The 19,795-nt window shown below is 48.7% G+C and overlaps 1 protein-coding gene across 2 annotated transcripts in view; it reads right to left on the reverse strand.

The window, feature by feature from the left end:
* DHX37 (DEAH-box helicase 37) overlaps positions 1–18,996 on the reverse strand; it is a 36,482-nt gene extending 17,486 nt beyond the window's left edge. Inside the window, exons 1-14 of one of the 2 annotated variants that reach the window (XM_082203773.1) lie at positions 18,863–18,996; positions 15,798–15,967; positions 14,880–14,992; positions 13,906–14,221; positions 12,446–12,594; positions 10,888–10,980; positions 8,214–8,310; positions 7,526–7,639; positions 5,683–5,784; positions 4,732–4,846; positions 3,962–4,057; positions 2,505–2,578; positions 1,339–1,483; positions 10–86 (exon numbers count right to left, since the gene is read on the reverse strand). In XM_082203773.1, the coding sequence (XP_082059899.1) occupies positions 10–86; positions 1,339–1,483; positions 2,505–2,578; positions 3,962–4,057; positions 4,732–4,846; positions 5,683–5,784; positions 7,526–7,639; positions 8,214–8,310; positions 10,888–10,980; positions 12,446–12,594; positions 13,906–14,221; positions 14,880–14,992; positions 15,798–15,967; positions 18,863–18,959 (1,758 nt within the window). In that variant the 5' untranslated portion in view covers positions 18,960–18,996. The remainder of the gene's footprint in view (positions 1–9; positions 87–1,338; positions 1,484–2,504; positions 2,579–3,961; positions 4,058–4,731; positions 4,847–5,682; positions 5,785–7,525; positions 7,640–8,213; positions 8,311–10,887; positions 10,981–12,445; positions 12,595–13,905; positions 14,222–14,879; positions 14,993–15,797; positions 15,968–18,862) is intronic. The other variant, XM_082203774.1, reaches the window with a different exon arrangement.
* Between the last annotated feature and the right edge of the window lie 799 nt (positions 18,997–19,795).

A 19,795-nucleotide genomic window follows, 5' to 3' on the forward strand; every position in this document is an offset into this window, starting at 1 on the left:
AATCATTACCTTGGCTTGCTTTTCTGGTGCCAGCAAGGAGTAAAGTGGAAGAACATAAAGTGGGAGGGAGGAATCTGGGTTCTCACCTGTACACAAAATTAAAAAACACACACAATAGTAAGAAGCAACAGTCTGCTGGCTGTCCAACTGACTTCACCATTTGAATCAACAGCCCCACCAGCACTCTACATTTAAAGCAGTATCATAACGCTTGGAACAGTCCTTGTTTCCTCAAAGAATCCTGGGAACTGTAGTTTGCAAAGTGTTGAGAGCTGTTAAAGGTAAAGGTAAAGGTACCCCTGCCCGTACGGGCCAGTCTTGACAGACTCTGGGGTTGTGCGCCCATCTCACTCAAGAGGCCAGGGGCCAGCGCTGTCCGGAGACACTTCCGGGTCACGTGGCCAGCGTGACATCGCTGCTCTGGCGAACCAGAGCCGCACACGGAAACGCCGTTTACCTTCCCGCTGGTAAGCGGTCCCTATTTATCTACTTGCACCCGAGGGTGCTTTCGAACTGCTAGGTTGGCAGGCGCTGGGACCGAAAGACGGGAGCTCACCCCGCCGCAGGGATTCGAACTGCCGACCTTTCGATCGGCAAGCCCTAGGCGCTGAGGCTTTTACCCACAGCGCCACCCGCGTCCCTTGAGAGCTGTTAGGAGGCCCCTATTCCTTTCACAGAACTACAATTCCCAGAGTGGATTAACTGTCTGTTCCTCTTCACAGGGAACCCTGGGGAAACTTTGCAAAAATGGTGAGATTTATTTGGCGTGAGAGAGAAAATGCAAGAAACAGAACAGAGCAGGAATAAATTAGGGCACATCGGCAGAGCATGAGACTCTTAATTGAGCCCCATGTTGGGCGAAAGATTCCTGCACTGCAGGTGGTTGGAACTAGATGACCCTCCCAGTCCCTTCCAACTCTCATTCTAGGATTCTATGCGTCATGACAGCTCAATGATAAAGTCTGGTCCCAACATGTATAAACACAAGCCAGCCTCAGGGGTTGGTATATTTGGGCATCTTGCCAGCGAGGGACGTCTCTGGCAAGGGACCCCCCTAAGCCTGCACCTGTTCTTCATCACTGCAGCCCACTCGCTTGCTCACCAGCCTCTTCCTCTGGCCTGAGCAGCTGTGTTGGGGAGGAGCAGAACATGCCAGTGCCCGCTTGCTCACTGACTTTCTGCCTGGCAAGCTAGTGGCAGGGTGGGGAAATCCATGAGGAGGAGTGGGGCAGCAGCAGATGATGACAGGAGCGAGGAAGGCTCACTGAAGAAGTCTTGCCCACAGGCCCTGCAGAAACTGAACCAACGCTGCCTTAGCCTATTTTCCAAGAGCCAAACCTTCTTCCAGCCCATCATCTCCATATTCCAGGTCGAGATCTGAGCAAGCAGCGTCAGCATCTTCTTCAGCTCCTGCATCTCTGTCTTCATCTCCTTCATCTACTGGCATAACAGAATAGTTATCCAGATCTATTTTGGGCAGCACCTGAAAGGATCAGGAGAAATGCACAAAGGGATCACGGCTTTCGAAGGCTGAAATTCAGAGCCCATACAGGCACAGAGAGGCAGTGGTTTTTGAAACACTATTGCAAAACAGCCATGATCCCCTGTGGTTGACATGAGACCCACGGAGGTGTCATGGAGGGGATGGTCGGATCCTGAGGAGGAATGTGAGGAGCTTGGAGAGTTAGAGCTGGAAGACCCTCGGAGGGTCCAAGTGGGATGGGAGGGAGATCTGTGTCAGGGACTGCCTGGATGAAGAGGAGGGGTGGGAGGAGCAGCCGGGGAGCCCGAGGGAAGCCTCAGAGGAGGAAGGTTCAGAGCCAGGGTTGTGGTGGGACACTGAGGACAGATCAGAGGCGGAAGGAGGGGAGGAATGGTTGGATGCTGAAAAGGCAACAGCAAGAGGTGTAGAAAGCAGTGAAGACTCTGCTGATGAAGCAGAGGAGGGACAGGGGCTGCACCAGCATCCCAGGAGCTGGGGGGAAGACTGAGAGGTAAGTAGAAGGTGAAGAGCTTCAGTCCTGGCATCTGTTTCACAGGGGCCAGGCCTGTGTGTTGGCATTGTTGCCTTGTATGTTGCTTTCTTCAATGAAGAGCTAACTTTTCTGCTTGCGCCTTCTTCTTGAGTGCTGACCTGCATCTGACCCAGCCCTGAGAACTTGGGATCCCAGTAAGTGTCAGGGCCTGGGAAGGAGGCAAATGTATTGGAAATAAGGAGCATTTTCACGCGTCTGGATCAAAAGGCTGTTAATCTGGGGGCCCTGTTGTGATGCAGGGAAGTGGTGAGGAATCTCTGTCCCTAGTTTGGCTTGCAAGAGAGTTTTCCCAGTGTGTGTGTGCATATGTGCACACACATGTGCGCGCACATACACACCAGGTGTGGGGCAGGGAAAGAGATGGCTGCAAAGGAGCCCTGAACTGCTCCTCGGTGCCTTTTAAATCTGGTGCCAAATGCAAGCCCCACCAGGGTTGGTTCCACTCGGGAGCCCCCAATCAAAACATACCACATTCTTTTTCCGTTTGGATTTCTTAAATCTTCGTAATTCTTCAACCGAATCCTGCTTGTCTTCACCACCACCTGGGAAGAAGAAAGGAAGCAGCATCTACATCAATATTTATACTTCAGAAAAAGGCTTACACCTTTTGGAGTGTAGTAAAACCTCTAAGCAGTTTACTATATTTATTATCAGTGAAAAGAGTTTAAATAATTAAAAACATTTAACGATAACTGAAATTGACAGTAAAAATGATTAAAACACCTTTAGGTTTGCCTAAACAAATATGTTTCAAGCTGGTGCTGAAAACAGTACAGTGACAGCACCTGTCAAAGTATAGGTTCTGCCAAACTGAAAGATCCATTGCTCACAACTGCGGGATGAGGGTTACGTGGCAACTGTAACAGCAATAGCCCAAAGGAGGAGGTCCCTCAATAACACAAGCAAAAAAACCAAGTCACAGACCAAATACAAAATTACATCTCTCCCCAGTGATATTGTGAGGAGTCAAGCTAGGCTGCCTTCCATCACAGTAATTTCTGAAGTACCTAAAAATTATATATATTTGGAATTTTCAAGAAAATCCATTGGATGTCTGCAAGTTCTAGAGTTAAGAGAAAAACATATTCTTTATCCACTTTTCCATGCCATGCTGAATTTTATGAAGTTTTAACAAGTCGCCTCTCACTCATTTTTCCTCTAAGCTAAAAAGTACCAAACCCTGCAGTTTTTCTTCATGGGGGAGTCGCTCCAACCCCTTGATGCCTCTTTCTGAACCTTTTCCAGCTCTAGAATACCCTCTTTGAGTTGAGCCGGCCAGAACAGTACAGAGACTCAAACTGTGGTCACCAGCATTTTGATATTGGCAGTTTTATTTTTAATAGAGCAATGTAAAGGGGAAGTGCAGCCAGTTCCAAACAAGTTTGCTGTGTGAAACTGGCATAAACGTCTAGATCTGTGCTTTGCTGCCCTTGGTGGTGAGCCATGGAGAATTGCAGCGTGAAAAGTTCCCTGGCCAAAGGCGCCCTCCCAGACTTTCAGGGTGGCTTCACCCACCTCCGCAACCCATTGGTTCTCCCTGACCTGGAGAACACGAAAGCTTCCAGGCCAGGTTTTGGCACTGCCAGGTTAACAGCCAGTCTTGGTCTGGCCTGCCAGGGTGCTATACTTGACTCTTGCTCAAATGCATGCTTCACACCCAGGGCGCAAAATCATTCAACTCTGGGATTGCTGTTTTCCCTGCCACTGGACAAAGAAAAGCAGTGGCAGTCAGAGAAGTAACTTCTCACGCAAATTCTGTCCCTCAAGGACTTGAGGCAGGCCACGCGCAAAGGCTTGGAGAATGCTTTTAACAAATACGCTTTTTGGAAGAGTTGCAAGACTACATTTATTGAGTTGGTACCATGCCAATTATTTGGGATTTTAATACAGAAATACCAATGCGTTTCTCTGAGGGCATCAGTTACCTTGGGGTGCATTTTTGCGGAAAGGGAACGATTTCCTCAGCCTCCTACACAGTGAATGTACTTCAGCCTGGCCAGTGAGGAACACCAGGATGCCCCCTGCAAGAAGATAAAATATCTTAAAATTAGGCCACAGGCATTGTGGAAGCGGGAAATGTGGCAAGAAGCACCAGTGTCTATGCTTTGAAATAAAACATTATTCAATGTCTTCTTCATAAAAACTGTCACAATTTATTTTTTTTAAGTCACAGAATTTTGTCACATCAAGGCAACATCTGTATACAGTTAAAGCAGTGTCATCCCACTTTAAACAGTCATGGCTTTCCCCATAGCATTCTGGGAACTATAGTTTCTTATGGGTGCTGTGGGTTGTTAGGCGACCCTCTATGCCCTTCACAGAGTGGTTTAATTGCCAATCCCCTCCTCAGGGGATTTCTCCAGTTCAGTCAAGTCTCTAATTTGGTTGGGACAACTAAAATATTCTTGCAATTCAGAAAGAATTTCAGCATACTGAAACCATAAAGTGTTCTTTCCTGCACCCACCTCTTAACCTTTAAGTATGTAATCATACGCCTCCGGCTCACTATTTATCTAAATTAAAAAGCCCCAAATGTGGCCAAGTTCCCTCCTGGGAGTGCTGCCTTCAGCCCCTTGATCATTCTGCCCTTTTCTGAACCTGCTCCAGGACATAAAAGAGAATCACTCCAGTTCCTTATTTGAAAGCTAATTTTATGGTTTTTATTACAGACAAAAGTCTGTGCCAGTCAGCTTACCCGATGGCAGCATTCGGTGAATTTTACAGACTTTCCGGAAACATTCTCCATTATAATCATCCAGTGGGGTCCTTTTGTTAAAATGAACTGCCACAGGAAATTGCCTCGCATCCACCTACAGAGAAAACAATACAGGTAAAGAAAGAGCAGTTGCCCAGAACAACAAAGCATGTCTATTTAGACCTGGGGAACCTCTGGCTCACAGGTCCCTTTTGTCCTGCCAGGGGCTCCCATTTGGCCTGTGAGGCCATTTCCTCCAAGCCACACCCACCCACCTGCTGGCATCACTGGTGATGCCAGCTAACAGGCAAGAAGATGTGGTTTAATCCTGCACTGGCTCTATGCCTCCAGCAGGGAACAGGATCATGAAGCCAAGGCAGCAGGATTTAATCTCTGTTCTTAAATTGATGAGCAGAGATTAAAGCCTTCTCGAAACAAGAATATGATGGGAGCTCTTTTAAAATGGCTCTCAAAAGTGTTTTTCTTTAAGCTTGTGCATCCCACCCTGCCGCTTGCCCACTCTCAGGAGAAGTGCAGGAGCTGCGCTTCTGAGAAAGCGGTAATCTCCACTCCTGAGGGAATTATTACTAAAAAAATTATACTGCCCTATACCCACAAGTACAGACAGGAACCTCCCAGCCTGCCAGGGCCCACAGGGCCAGACACGGACACTTCCTTGAAGGAGGAGGTCCCTCCCCTCACTCCTCACCAGCCCTGATACATGCCAGGAGGGAGGCTATGGGAGGAGGAGGAGGAGGAGTGCCCATGCTCAGGCCTTTTAGGGCTCAGCAGCTCTCTCAAGGGGATGGAGCCTGGTGGATGCAGTCCAGCATCCTTCAACCAGCCCTGCTCCCCTCTCCAGGCTTGCCCCTTTCCCTGAGGCCTCTGGTGTTGGAACAAAACGTGACACCAAATCCAACCACTATCACCAGTTGAATGTCACACTGTTACCTGTATAACAGGAGGAGGACTGGCAAACAGTTTCTTGTTGGTGGTGAAATCTTCCACACGCAGCGTGGCAGACATGATGATCAGCTTTAGCGGATTTCCTTTCTGTGAATGTGTAAGAACAAAAACACAGGCAAGAAGGCTCGGTGGAGAGAAGATGTAGCCAAATCTGGAGGAACTTGACGTAAGACCTTTGATGACTGTTCAGAAACTGCCCGCAGTATTCTAGCAGCTGAATGACAAATTACTAGTCCTATGAGCATATAGGGACGCAGGTGGCGCTGTGGGTAAAACCTCAGTGCCTAGGACTTGCCAATCGTCAGGTCGGCGGTTCAAATCCCCGCGGCGGGGTGCGCTCCCGTTGCTCGGTCCCAGCACCTGCTAACCTAGCAGTTCGAAAGCACCTCCGGGTGCAAGTAGATAAATAGGGACCGCTTACTAGCGGGAAGGTAAACAGTGTTTCCATGTGCTGCGCTGGCTTGCCAGATGCAGCTTTGTCACGCTGGCCACGTGACCCAGAAGTGTCTGCGGACAGCGCTGGCTCCCGGCCTCTTAAGTGAGATGGGCACACAACCCTAGAGTCGGACAAGACTGGCCCGTACGGGCAGGGGTACCTTTATGAGCATATTACGTTCAAAAACTATTTGAGATTTTCCCCAAAAAAGCTCAACAACTTTGGCAACCCTACCTTATCTGTTCCTGGGCCAAATTTAAAGTGCTGCTATTTATTCATTCTCTTACTTTCAGCATCAATGTGCCTTCTTTTCATGCAAAGTTTGCACAGAAGTATTAAAATAGTAAGTATTAAATGGAAACTGTGAAACATCAGCTGCTGATATTACTAGTGTCATTTAACAGAGGAAAAAAAGCTTCAAAGATTTTTCTTCCTCTCAGGGGAAGGTGATCACTGAGGGGTCTTGTGGTGGGGAAGGGCCAACTGGAGCTGGAGCCCTGGACGCCAGAGAGCAGGCAGTTCTTCTGCCTTTCCTCCCCACAGAGCAAGGTGGTCCCTATGTATCCCCATGGCGGTGGCTGGGCCCACTCCCTCCTGTGGGAGACAAAGGAGAAGCTCATTCCTCCCATCTTTCCATTCTCTCTGTGTCTCTTGAACCCCCTTCTCTTCTCTCCTGCTGACCCATCACCCCAGGGGCAGCTTTGGGACTGAAGAAAACAATTTTTTAAACAGATAAAACCTAACCAATTCCTCCTTAGAAGAGCCCCGCTGGATCAGGCCGAAGGCTCATCTGGCCCAGTATCCTGTTCTTACAGTGGCCAGCCAAATAGCCACGGGAAGTGTGGAAGATGGCTCCGACAGCAACAGTACTCTCTACATTTGTGGTCCTCAGCAACTGGTAATCAGGGGCATATTGCTTTCGACAGTGGAGACAGAACACAGCCATCATTGCTAACAGCCATGGATAAGCCATATCCCTCATGAATTTGTCTAATCCTCTTTTAAAGTCATCCAAGGTGCCTCTTGTGGAAGCGAATTCAATAGTTTAAGGAGCACTGGAGTCCTAGTATTTTCAATGCGTGAATGTAAGATCAAGCACATATGACTACAGTGGATCCTTGGGTTGTGAATGTGATCCGTGCGGAAGGCACATTCACAACCCACAGCATTCGCAACCCACAGCGCCGCATCTGCGCACGTGTGGGTCACAATTCGGCTCTTCAGCGCATGTGCGAGCGCCGAAACCCGGAAGTAACCCGTTCCGGTACTTCTGGGTTTGGTGCAGTGCGCAACCTGAAGGGTCTGTAACCGAAGGTATGACTGTATTTGTGAAAACCAAAATAATCAAATGTTAGAATGCTATTGATACGTAACCCCCCTTTCCCTCCTTACCTTGGCTCTGAGTGGCACAATGCGTGATAAAAGACCAATCAGGATATCCGTATAGATGCTTCTTTCATGAGCTTCATCGAGAATAATGACCCGGTACTTGGACAACAAGAAATCCTGGGAAGACCAAAAGGGTGGGTGGGTGTATGAGGAATACCACAACCACACATCAAAATTCAACCAGACTTATCAACTGATTTGATATTTAAGGGGGAATTTGTGGCTCAAAACCTACATGTGGGTCTAAGCAGGCTGGGCTGATGGGAGTGGCAATCAAAAACATCTAGAAGCCTGAAGAAGATGCCCCTAAGCCACTTCTTCAAACCGAACATGGTTCTGAGGACCTCACAAGGAAGTGCAAAACCCTTCTCTCATTCCTGAATCTGAATTCTGGTTGGGTTTTTTGCGCGGGGGGGGGGGCCTGTTGCCTAGTGACTCAGTCAATGACAACCCATCCAGTTCAGCTCCATCCTGAGCTGTCTCTTCGTCACCCTAAACCCAGCCTGGTGCCTTCCCCATCTTCTGGACTCCCATCAGCCTCAGTAAGCATGGCAGATGGCCAGAGTAATGAAAGTCTGGAGGGCAGCAGGCTGGGAACTGCCTGTGTCCAAAGTATGTCAACATGTTAAGAAGTAGGCATTACATAGGCACAGCTGCATTTCGTTTCTGAAAGGAAGAACCACCACTATACCTTCTGGATTTCCTTCAACAACACACCATCTGTCATGAATTTGATTTTGGTGTCATCTGTCACGTTTCCTTCGTAACGGATTTGGTATGAAATCACCCTGAGGACAGAGGATGAAAGGAACTCTGGGATCAACCCAACATCAAACAAACCAGCACTCTAGAACAGGGACAGGCAACCTAAGGCCCGTGGGCCAGATGCGGCCCAATCGCATTCTCAATCCGGCCCACGGAATCACCATGTTTTTACATGAGAAGAATGTGTCCTTTTATTTAAAATGCATCTCTTGGTTATTTGTGGGGCACAGGAATTCGCTCATATTTTTTTTCCAAAATATAGTCGTCCCCCACAAGGTCTGAGGGATGGTGGGCCGGCCCACAGCTGAAAAAGGTGACTGACCCCTGCTCTAGAACCACACAGTCATAGAACTGTAGAGTTGGCAGGGACCCCAAGGGTCCTCTAGTCCAACCCCCTGCAATCCAGGAATCTCAGCAAAAGCATAAATGATAGATGACCATCCAACCTCTGCTTAAAAACCTCCAGGGAATTACGTAGAATCCACTTCCTTCTGATGGAGTCTGTTCCACTGCTGAACAGCTGTTACTGTCAGAAAGTTCTTCCCAATGTTTAGTCGGATTCTCCTTTCTTGCAACTTGAGTCCTACCCTCCAGAGCAGCAGAAAACAAGCTTGCTGCCTCTTCCATGTGGCAGCCCTTAAGATATTTGAAGATGGCTATCATATCTCCTCTCTGTCCTCTTTTCCAGTGTTTGGAAGTATGACCCACTGAAATATTTTAGGCCTGGAGCAAGAAGCCTCAAGCCTAAGGGTGAAAGGTGACCCTCCAGGTTCCTGTCTGGCCCTTGGCTCTCCCAACCCCCGTTACTGGTCTTACTTCAGACACTCCTGGAGTGTCTTTGCCTGGCTGGACTGCGTCCTTGAATTCTGATAATGCTTCTTGCTTGTCTGGTAGGGAGGATACAAAGGGCTGTGTGTGTAGAAAGCAGCCGACTATGCAAAGGCTAAATTTGCATTCATTGCTACACCCACTTTTGCCTCTACCTCCATCCACCTCTGACGTGTGGCCCCCAGAAGCCAATGCAGTCCTGAAGCTGAAACAGGTCCCCCTACTGCGGATTAAGACCCATGGCATTTGCATTTTCAACATCAAAGAGAATTGTTACACCGCTGGGACCCGGCTACACCCCCCTTCTAACTCACTCCTCCTTATAGCTAAAGCTCCCTGCCCCATGGACACAACATCCCGTCCCACAACACATCCCACTGTGTAGCCAAGCCTTTTGAGTTGGACCACAGGCCTTCAGCCAGTGGGTTGGGGCCCACAGATGGGGCACAAGGCCATCCCAGGTGGGTTGCAGCAAGGCTGTTGCTGCTTCATCAGACCCCAGCTGAAGCTGACCAAACCAAAGGAGCACTGCCTGGGCTGGAACTCAATTCTTCTGGAGAGACATTTGTTTTATCAATCTCCCTGGGGGCTGCAAAGTGGTAGGAGAAAGGCAGGAGCATTTTCCAGTATGAAATGTATTTCTGGCCTGTTGTGTGTCCCACCTTCATGGGAGTCCTCTATGGAGCAGGGACAGCCATTCACTTTCTAAGGCTTTCTAGACTTCTAGAATGGAAGTATGCTGGGCACTAGAATACACAAGTGTCTACTGAGGTGGGAATGTTTTTAAAAACTCACTGGGTTTCAATAGCTCCTCGGCCTTCTGGCTAAGAACAAGTATACAAATCACTGGTTTTCATTTACTAGCAATGCTAAGGAAACACTACGTACCGTATTTTTCCGTCTATAAGACGCCCTCATGTATAAGACACCCCCTATTTTGGGGGGCTCTGATTTAAGAAAATGGGGGGAGATGTATCTGTGTATAAGATGCCCCCAAATTTTTGACATTATTTTTTAGGGGGAAAACCTAGTATTATACACAGAAAAATACGGTATACTTTTCTGTGGATTGCCATTTTACAGCTAATAATGTGCCCTATCGGCGCTGTTATGTATAAATCAAAGCAAGTACTGTATGTGAGCATGGGTCCCATGTGGCGGGAGAGGAGCTAGAGGTGGGTCAGGTGATGATCACTGAGCCAGAGTATGAGCTCCAGCCAGGAAGGAAAGCACCTATTATGCATGCTCAGACCCTGACCCCTAAATGGCTGGGGTCTGCCCTGAGAAAAACCATCCCAGTAAAAACACCCGCTGGTGGCAACAAATCTCACACAGGACATCATCTCTGTACTCTGGTAGGCATACTGACACTTGCCCCATGTTCTTCACAATGTCCCAACTCTACCAGCCAATGACATGCAGTGGAGAAGGGGGAACATGCAGAGTGATTGATGTCAGGATATGGGGTGACTTCATTACTTGGTCAAGGAGCAGGGGAATAATCAGAAGTGGAATGCAGTGAATGAGCAGCTCCACCTTGTGACAGCTCACTTTCCTGAGTTCTGAACACGTCCCAACAGTGGGCTGGCCAACCTTTGTTCCCGGTTTCTCAACACCTTTTCTGATGTCATCTGAAGCAGAGGCTTCCCCCAACCATCACTTGGCTGAAGGCACAGACCTTGGCTGGGGCCAAGGGGAGTTGGTAGGCCAAAACACTTGGAGAGAAGGCTGATCTAAAGAACACTTTCTGGAGTCTGTGCAAGTACGCTTACCTATGTGATAAGTCCATCTCCTTTGCAACACGCTGGGACATAGAAATTGCAGCCACACGCCGTGGTTCTGTGATTCCTATGATACCGCCAGACCTACAAGAGCAGTGAACAAAAGATTATTACTGGCAGCAAGGAAAGAAAAAAGGAATTGGGGGGGGGGGAGAGAAGATCATGTTGCAACACAGCCCCTGTTCCTTCAGTTCTACACAGAACTGAGAAGAACCCAAGGGAAGAACTACATTTTATCTTACTAACAGCCTGAACCCAAAGCATGGTGCAGTGGTGAGTTGACCAGGGTTCAAATCCCCACTTGGTCATGAAGTTCACAGGGTGATCTTCAGCCACCAGTGTCTCTTGGCCTAACCCGCCTCCCAAGGCTGTTGCAAGGACAAAGCAGTGAGGGGGGAGAGGCATGTAATTGCCACTTTGAGATTCTTGGAGGAAGGCTGGGATAGAAATAAAACAGCAACAACTGCTGGCTGACTAGTGCAAATTAATGTTCGAGATTTACCCTCACGGCTGTCACACACTGACTCTCACTAACGCACAAAAATGTTGGTGGGTCACAATGCTAAAAGTAGAAGCCACTACTGATGAGTTCCACTCTCCAATACCAGCCTTTGCCCAGCCTGATGCTGCTGGACTACAACCCCCATCAGCTCTAGCCAGTGCGGCCGACGGTCAGGGATGATGGGTGTTGTCATCCACCATCATCTGGTGGGCACTTGGTTGGGCCAGGCTGGTCTAGGCACAGCGATGCTCTGCTTTCTTGCCCTGGACCATGCCCCTCTGCCACCCTTTGCCTGCGCAGTTCCTTTCTGCTTCCAGTGCACAGCCCCAGTCTTCTTTTATCTTTGGCTTCTCCGCTTCTTTCTAACTGCATAACCCCACCAGATATTATTTCCGCTGCTCCCTGCTTTCCAGGCTTATTTTGCCTCAGGTCATTTATAAAAGCAACTGAAATCTTCATAGTGACATACATATATTTAAAGGTAAGACAGTCCCTGTCCAGACTCAACATCCAAGAGGCACAACAGAAAAAAAGAGGAGACAAGAGCAAGTGTTGTGGGCATCTGCTCCTTCACTGGCTGTGCCACTCGCCCTTGCCATGATGCTGTTCCTGGGAGCTGAGGCCAGAGTGTGCCTCCCTTAATCCCTGCAGTCCCAGGGCAACTGCTTCCTGAGCAAAGAAAACATAAGAAGCGGCCTTATGTTAAAGAAAGGTCCACTGAATTCAGTGCTGTCTACACTGGTCCTGCATCCTGGCACCTCCTTCGATTTGCAATCTTCCTGTGTGCAAGATTATAATCCCAACCTAACAGACAACTTTCTTTTCCAGCACAGAGGCTGGGCTACAAACGGGTTTACTAGCTCCCCCTGAACAACGGAAGATTCTGTGCCATCACACCAGCTCAGCCAATCACTGTCACAGTACAATTGCTGTTTTTGGAGGGAACTCCATGGCGAAGGAGAAGGCAACTTGTCAAAGCACCAAAATCTAAGAACAATATTTTTTCCTCTTGGCATAAAATAAGTGTTTTTTTAAAAGGTGTAATACCTGGCATATCCTGCTTCATAGAGAAATTGAGGGACTTGCGTGGTCTTCCCACTGCCAGTTTCTCCACATATGATAACAATAGAGTTCTCATTGATGGCTTCCATTATGACTTGTTCTTCGGCAAGGATTGGGAGCTTCAGCCTGGCTTCCTTTCAAAGCAAAGTTACAACTTTACATAGGCAAAGGGTCAAATTACTGATCTAAAATAAATTAAAATGGCACCAAACAATTAATTTAAAGTAACTTCCAGTGGTGTAAGCTTAGGGTGCAGTCTTCTGCATGTTTACACAGATGTATGTCCCACTGTGTTCTGTGGAGCTTAATAATCAGTTAGTGTGTTTAAGGTTGCAGCCCTACGAATCAACATACAAGCAATATCTTACTGCAATGGGAATTTAATCCTCTAAGGAAACCAGTAATCTAGTTTCTTTGTCATGCCCAAGAATTTTAAACACTACCATGGGTAATGTGCGATTTCTGACATTAGGCAAGTGCATAAATCTGAGGTAAAATTCACCTCATTACCTGGCAGAGTGTTACCAAAGGATACACAAGTGGTAAGCTTCCATGGTGAACAGTGGGAGACATATATTAAATGAAATAAACAATAATCATAACCACTTGGTGAAACTGCTGCCTGTCCCATCCTTCAGAGAGGCTTTTTTTAAAAAAACTGCTTTCCTGTTTCTCTATATCTCTGCCAGTGGTTCAAGTGTGAAGGGGGAAATTCTCCTCTCTGTGACAAGAAATTTAAGAGGCCAAAGATGGGCATGTTATTCTGAGAGGGTGGACATAACCACTTGGCAAGCTGGTCTTCAGCATTGTCTGACCATGTAATGAGGAGAATTTCACCTCACATCCGTATGCAGAAGTTGAAAAGTTTCCCTCACCATACTGAATGGTGAGACAGGCAAGTCTGAGGGCACGTGATGTAGACACCTTGATAAAGCTAAGCAGGGCCTAGTCTGGTTAGTGCCTGGATGGGAGGCAGTTTGGCAACCCAATGCCCACACCCTGAGCTTCATGATGGATGAATGACAGGATATATATGCACCAATACAGGCAGATCGTGTTGACTACAATTTCCCATCTTTCCAGCTAACTATCCATGCTGACTGGGGCTGATGAGAGCTGGAGTCCAACTACACTTTGGAGGGCACCTGCACTAAATAAATAAAAATGAGCTCTTTAGGTCCAAATTTTGACCTCCTCTGTTCAGCTCCAAGGTCACAAATATCATGTGCCCAAGAACAATTAAATCAAAAGATTCCACGTCTCAAAAACACCCCCAATTTATTGTTAACAGAAATACTAAAAGGCATTTTGTGCGTGGAATCTGCATGCAACTTCTGCAGAGAAAAGTGTCATGAATCTCACATGGGTGACCCACTGTTGTTGTTGCTGCTGCTGCTTGTGATGCAACGGGGTGCATTTTTGGCTTGTTGGCATTCAAAACTGACCTGAATCTCAGGAGATCTGTCCACTGGGATGAACACAGTAGGCCCCAATGATGGCTTGGGAGCATGAAAATGTTGCTTCGGTGTGCTGGGTGGAGATGCAATGGCTTTCTTTGGCTCCTCAGGCAGCAGGATAGTGCTAGGAACCTCTGGGGCTGCCTTTTCTGCCTGCTCTTCTGGCTCCTTTTCCTCCTCCTCTTCCTCCGAGGAAATCTCAGACTCCTCTTCAGACTCCAGTTCAGGTCTGCATCTTTTTCTGTTTGCACCGCCAACGCTTTTAATTTTTTCTGGATGAATGGCACTCACTTCTTGGATTGCCCTGAAACACCCATGTCACATTGACACATGAGACAAGTCCACCCCAAAGCACATCTAAGATCCTCAGATGCAACACAGCAGGGATAAGGAACTATTTTTCTGTCAGGGGCCACAAGCCAAAGCCAAATGTGGATGAAATCGGAGCAAGAAGGGGGTGGAGTCTGCAGCATTGCAGAGTGCTCTCTCTCTCTCTGCCACTCCATCACTCACTTTCTTTGCCACCCTGTCTGTATCTCTATTCCCCACTCTCTTATTCACACCCTCTGTGCCATCTCTCTCTCATACACAAACTCTTTCTCACTTCACCCGTCTCTTTCTGTCCTTCTCTCTCTCTCTGTGTGTCCCCATCTCTCTCCACCCTACCCACCCCTCACTTTCTCTCTCTGTTCCCCACCCCTCCAGCTCTCTGCAGCATTTGGAGGGCCATATGGAACGAGGCAGGGACTGCAGCATTCAGCCCCTGGGCTACAGGCTGCCCATCCTGCTTTACAGAACCAGAGACACCAGCTAAGAAGATGCACTCTGAAAGCTGGAGATCTCAAGGGAAGCTGCATGGGGAGAACGCCCCACACCTGTTGCGTATCACAAAAAGGCCAAAGAAGGGAAGAGTATGTCCACACTGCAACAAGAGCAACAAGCTGGACATACCCAGAACTTACCGTTTAGGCTGGTACATCCGGTCCCCCGTCCCTATTTTGGACGTGGTATAAAACATCTTCATCTCAGCCTCGGAAGCCTGGACTTCACTCAGCTTTCTCAGCAACTCCGCTCGCTAGGATTAGAAAGAGTTGTATGAAGCAAGTCTCCCCCAGGAGGCGTTCATACTAGGATAGCACTTTAAACAGTGATGGCTTCCCCCAGAGAACTGTGGGAGCTGTAGTTTGTTAAGGGCGCTGAGAGTTGCTAGGAGACCCCCCTGCATAGAGCTACAGTTCTCAAAAATGGAAGAGGAGAGTTAACTCCTCTTCCCAGGGCACTCTAGGAATTGTAGCTCTGAGATGGGAAGAAGGTCTTCTAACAACTCTCAGCACTCTTGAAAAACTACAGCTCCCCAGATTCTTTGGGGAAAGCCAAGCGGTATCATATGCTTCAAATGTACAGTGTGAATACAGGCCTCACTAATACTGGGTGGTGTGTAAGATTTCCCTAACAGTTCAAATACAGTGGGAAGCAAAATGAAGAGTGCCTTGTATATGCTGTGATGCCGCAGAACTTCCCTCACCCTGCAAAAAGTGCAGCAGAGGGAGAGACCGGCAGAGGGGATCGATTGAGATGCCAGCTCCATTGGGTTCCTCCTCTCCCAGAACTGTTTACATTCTAGCAGGGCATTATTTTAAAAATTGCATCTTTAAGAACCAATACCAGTGTTTGCTTGATTTCCTTTTCCTGCCTTATCCTATTTTTCTTTTATGTTGTGTGATCCTAAAATCGCTGGTCCATCTATCTCAATATTGTTTACACTGACTGGCAGGAGCTCTCCTGGGTTTCAGACAGCGGATACTCCCAGCCCTCCCAAAGGATGCCGCGGGCCACATGTCTCCTTGGTGTTCTCTTGGCCTCCACACTCCAAAACATACCTTTTCCTTCTTTGCTTTCTGTTCCAAAACCTTCTGCAGGATTTTCTTCTGCTTCTTGGTCAGCGGCTTCTTTTCTGGGGCCTTTTCAGAAGTTACTTTTTTATCCTTGGTTTTCTGTGATGGGAGGACCAGGGCGTTACTCTCATCCACCCCTTTTGAAATGGCTTCATCTGGAACAACAGAAAGAAGGGCTTGTTTTCGTCACCACCATATTGAAACGAGGAGTGGGGGACCTGTGGCCTTTCAGACGTTGCTGGGGCTGCAGCATCTGGTGGGACACATGTTTCCCACCCCAGCTTGAAGTATTTTCAGCACAATCTTGTGCACGTTTGCTCCAGTGTGAGCCCTGTTCAGCTTAGTGACAAAAGAACATCAGGACAGCCTCCTGGACCAGGTCAGTGGTCCATCTAGTCCAGTATTTTCTCTCAGTGACCAGCCAGATTACTGTAGGAAGCACACAAGCAGGACCTGAGCACAACACCACTCTCCCCTCTTGTAGTTTTCAGCAACTGGTACGCAGAAGCGTAATGCCTCTGAGATAACTGTGTGTACGACTGCAGTGTTTAAAGGCAGCATCCGTTGTTGGCATCTGTCTGTCTCGAGAAACAATGGGGTGCGCCTCTGGGGGTGAAGTCAAACTGTTGTATTAGAGGTCACCCCAAGTGGGACACAAGCCTTGGCAGTGTGTATGGTGGTCCTCGGCTGCCCAGACGACAGGATCCCCCTCTCAGCCTCACTGATGTGGTCCAAAGAAAAGCAGAGCAACACGTTTGGCAGCAGCTTGGCTGCAGGAGTTGCTGGAAGGAAGCGTACAAGGCACCATCCAACTATCTTAGGGACTCCACTCTGGATTTGTGTAGGGTTTGCTCCTTAGCCTTTCCTTCTCCTGAAGAAATCCCTCAAGGCAGAGGAGGTTTAGGATCAGTTTTCCTTCTCCTAGATGGGCTACCTTCCCAGGCTGACAAGCAGCATCACTGATCCATGTACCATTCACAAGGGCACAGTAGGGCAGCGTATAAGTGTCTTGGGAAAGTGGACATATGCACAGAACATGATCAGAGCATCCAAGGGAGCAAAGCATAATTTTTATTCATCATATTTATTACCTACCCTTTCCGCACCACCCCAAAGCCTTTTTACACCACTCTTCAGCCAAAAGGACTCCCAGAGTGAATGACACCAACCAACAGGAACCCTAAGAGGATGCTGTGTCTACGATCCAGCTCAGTATTGTCTGAACTGACTGGCAGCGACTCTTCAACGTTTCAGACAGGGATCTTTCCCAAACCTACCTGGAGATGCAAGAGACTAGACCTGGGACCTTCTGCATAGCACTGAGCTATGAGCCTACCCCAACTATGGACTCTCATGAGAACATAATTAGAGCCCTGCTGGGTCATGTCCACAGCCCGCCTAGTCCAGCATCATTTTCTCCAAGCCCAAAAGAAGAGACCTGGGTAAAACAGCACTCTCTCCTGCAAGCTTACAGAATAAATGCCATGACAAAAGGGGGGGGGGGGAAATAGACGGAGAGGGAGTTAAGAGAGGGGGGGGGGGAATCAAATTCAAGTTATTCAGTCAAACTGAGCTGCTCTCTCAGCAGCCCATAAGAAATGTGTATTCTACTTATAGAACTCATTGCTGCAAGACGCAAGGAGGGCCACTAGTTTAGACAAATTCATCAGAGAGGGATAAAGGCTATCAGCAGTGATTAGCTATGAAAACTAGATAAACAAAAACAATGTAAGCTACCCTTGGATACCAGATGATGTTTGTGGACTCTTAAAGGCAAGTTCATAAAGGCCCCCTTAAATTTCATGACACCCTAGTCCGGTCAGCTGGGGCCCTCCAGCTGTTGCTTGGCCGCAGCTCCTGCCACCCCAACCTGCAGGGCCAGTGGTCAGGGGTGATTACAGTGGTACCTTGGGTTACATACGCTTCAGGTTACAGACTCCGCTAACCCAGAAATAGTGCTTCAGGTTAAGAACTTTGCTTCACCCACCTACTTTCAGCAGCCAGAAACACCATAACCAGACACTGGAGAGACCTGTCAGGAGTAAGCATGGACCAATGGTACCAAATAGTATGGGAAACAGCCCTACTAGAAAAATTAACTAACAAACTGAAACTGACACGGGGACAAACAGAAGAAGACGCCTTCACCCCGGTATGGCTCCCCTTTATCACATACACAGCCCAACAGGACAGTGACAATAATCCACCAACAGCATACAAATCAATATGGCTAACCTGATCCAAAACACCCACCCACCTCACCCACACACAAAAACAAAGATCACCACAGCCAATCGCAAGCAAACAATCACACCCTAGGCCAACCCCAACCTCTCTCACCACCAAAGGAACACAAGTGAACAACACAAGCAACGCTGACACCAAACTCTACATACATTAAACATAATAGAAACACCGCCACCCGACCCCACCCCTATCCATCCTCCCTCCCTCCATCCCCTCTCTTTTTTCTTTTTTCTTTTCTTCTCCCCCTAATGCCTCAACAAATGAAATGGATTTGTAAAAATGTTACATGGGAAAAAAATACGAGGCACTACACTCCTGTAAAACAAGAAAATCCTGAATAAATAAATAAAAAAAAAGAACTTTGCTTCAGGATAAGAAGAGAAATTGTGCTCCGGCGGTGTGGCGGCAGCTAAAGTGGTGCTTCAGGTTAAGAACAGTTTCAGGTTAAGAACGGACCTCCGGAACGAATTAAGTATGTAACCCGAGGTACCACTGTATTATTAATAATAATTTATTACATTTCTAAGCACCCGAGGACCACAGGGTGGTTTGCAATACAAAAACACAAACATATACACCACAGTACCAGCACAAAGCAACCACCCCCACGCACCATCCCCAGCTAGCAGGACTCGTGGTCTGGGATGACGGGAGTTGGGGACCCGGGGGGGGGGGAGACGGCTTCCAAAGGCCAGAATTCTTGAGCCAGCCGAAGGACGCTTTTGCGAGGAAGGCGCCAGGCGAGCCTCCCGGGGGGTGGGGCGGGGGGTCCCCGCTGGCGGGAAAGGGGCCCTGGGACTCACCGCCCAGCTCCAGCTGCACGGGCTCCGGGGGGCCCCGCGGGCCGCGGCTCTCCGGGCGGCGGGCCTTCCAGTTGCGCCTGGGGCGCGCTCGGCCCATCGGGGCGACTCGGGGCGCGCAGCTCGCCACGTGCACCGCCCAACGCCCCGCCAGCGCCGCGCTTCCGCCTCCTGCGAGGGACCGGGCCGCCAGTCTCGCGAGAACGGGCCCCGCTCCCGGGGGAGGGGCCGCGCGAAGGTCGCCGCTGGAGGGAGCGCCCCGGGCGGGATTTCGTGCCCGCGTGGCGCAGTGTCTTTGGCCATAAATAGATAGAGCCCCAACCTCTGGGTCCCGAGGCTGGCAGGGGAGCTGCTGGGTTTTCATAGTGCTTGATGAGTCCTTCTCAAACTCTCTTTCCGGCCCCCACTCGCAGAATGAAAAGGTGCTCGCGCCCCACCGAATGCTTCATTGATGAAGCCACGTGGGAAAACACAATTAGGATTGTCCTCAGTATCGCTTGATGCTCTTGATTTCATTTTGAAATGTTATATATCCTGCCTGCCTGCCGACTGCCTCGCCAGAGTGGTGCATGCTCTGGTTATCTCCCGCTTGGACTACTGCAATGCGCCCTACGTGGGGCTACATTTGAAGGTGACCCGGAAACTACAACTATTCCAGAATGCGGCAGCTAGACTGGTGACTGGGAGCGGCCACCGAGACCATATAACACTGGTCTTGAAAGACCTACATTAGCTCCCAGTACGTTTCCGAGCACAATTCAAAGTGTTGGTGCTGACCTTGAAAGCCCTAAACGGCCTTGGTCCAGTATACCTGAAGGAGCGTCTCCACCTCCATCATTCTGCCCAGACACTGAGGTCCAGCGCCGAGGGCCTTCTGGTGGTTCCCTCATTGCGAGAAGCAAAGCTACAGGGAACCAGGCAGAGGGCCTTCTCGGT

Source organism: Podarcis vaucheri (genome assembly GCF_965113315.1).
Source record: "Podarcis vaucheri genome assembly, chromosome: 16".
Taxonomy (NCBI): Eukaryota; Metazoa; Chordata; class Lepidosauria; order Squamata; family Lacertidae; genus Podarcis; species Podarcis vaucheri.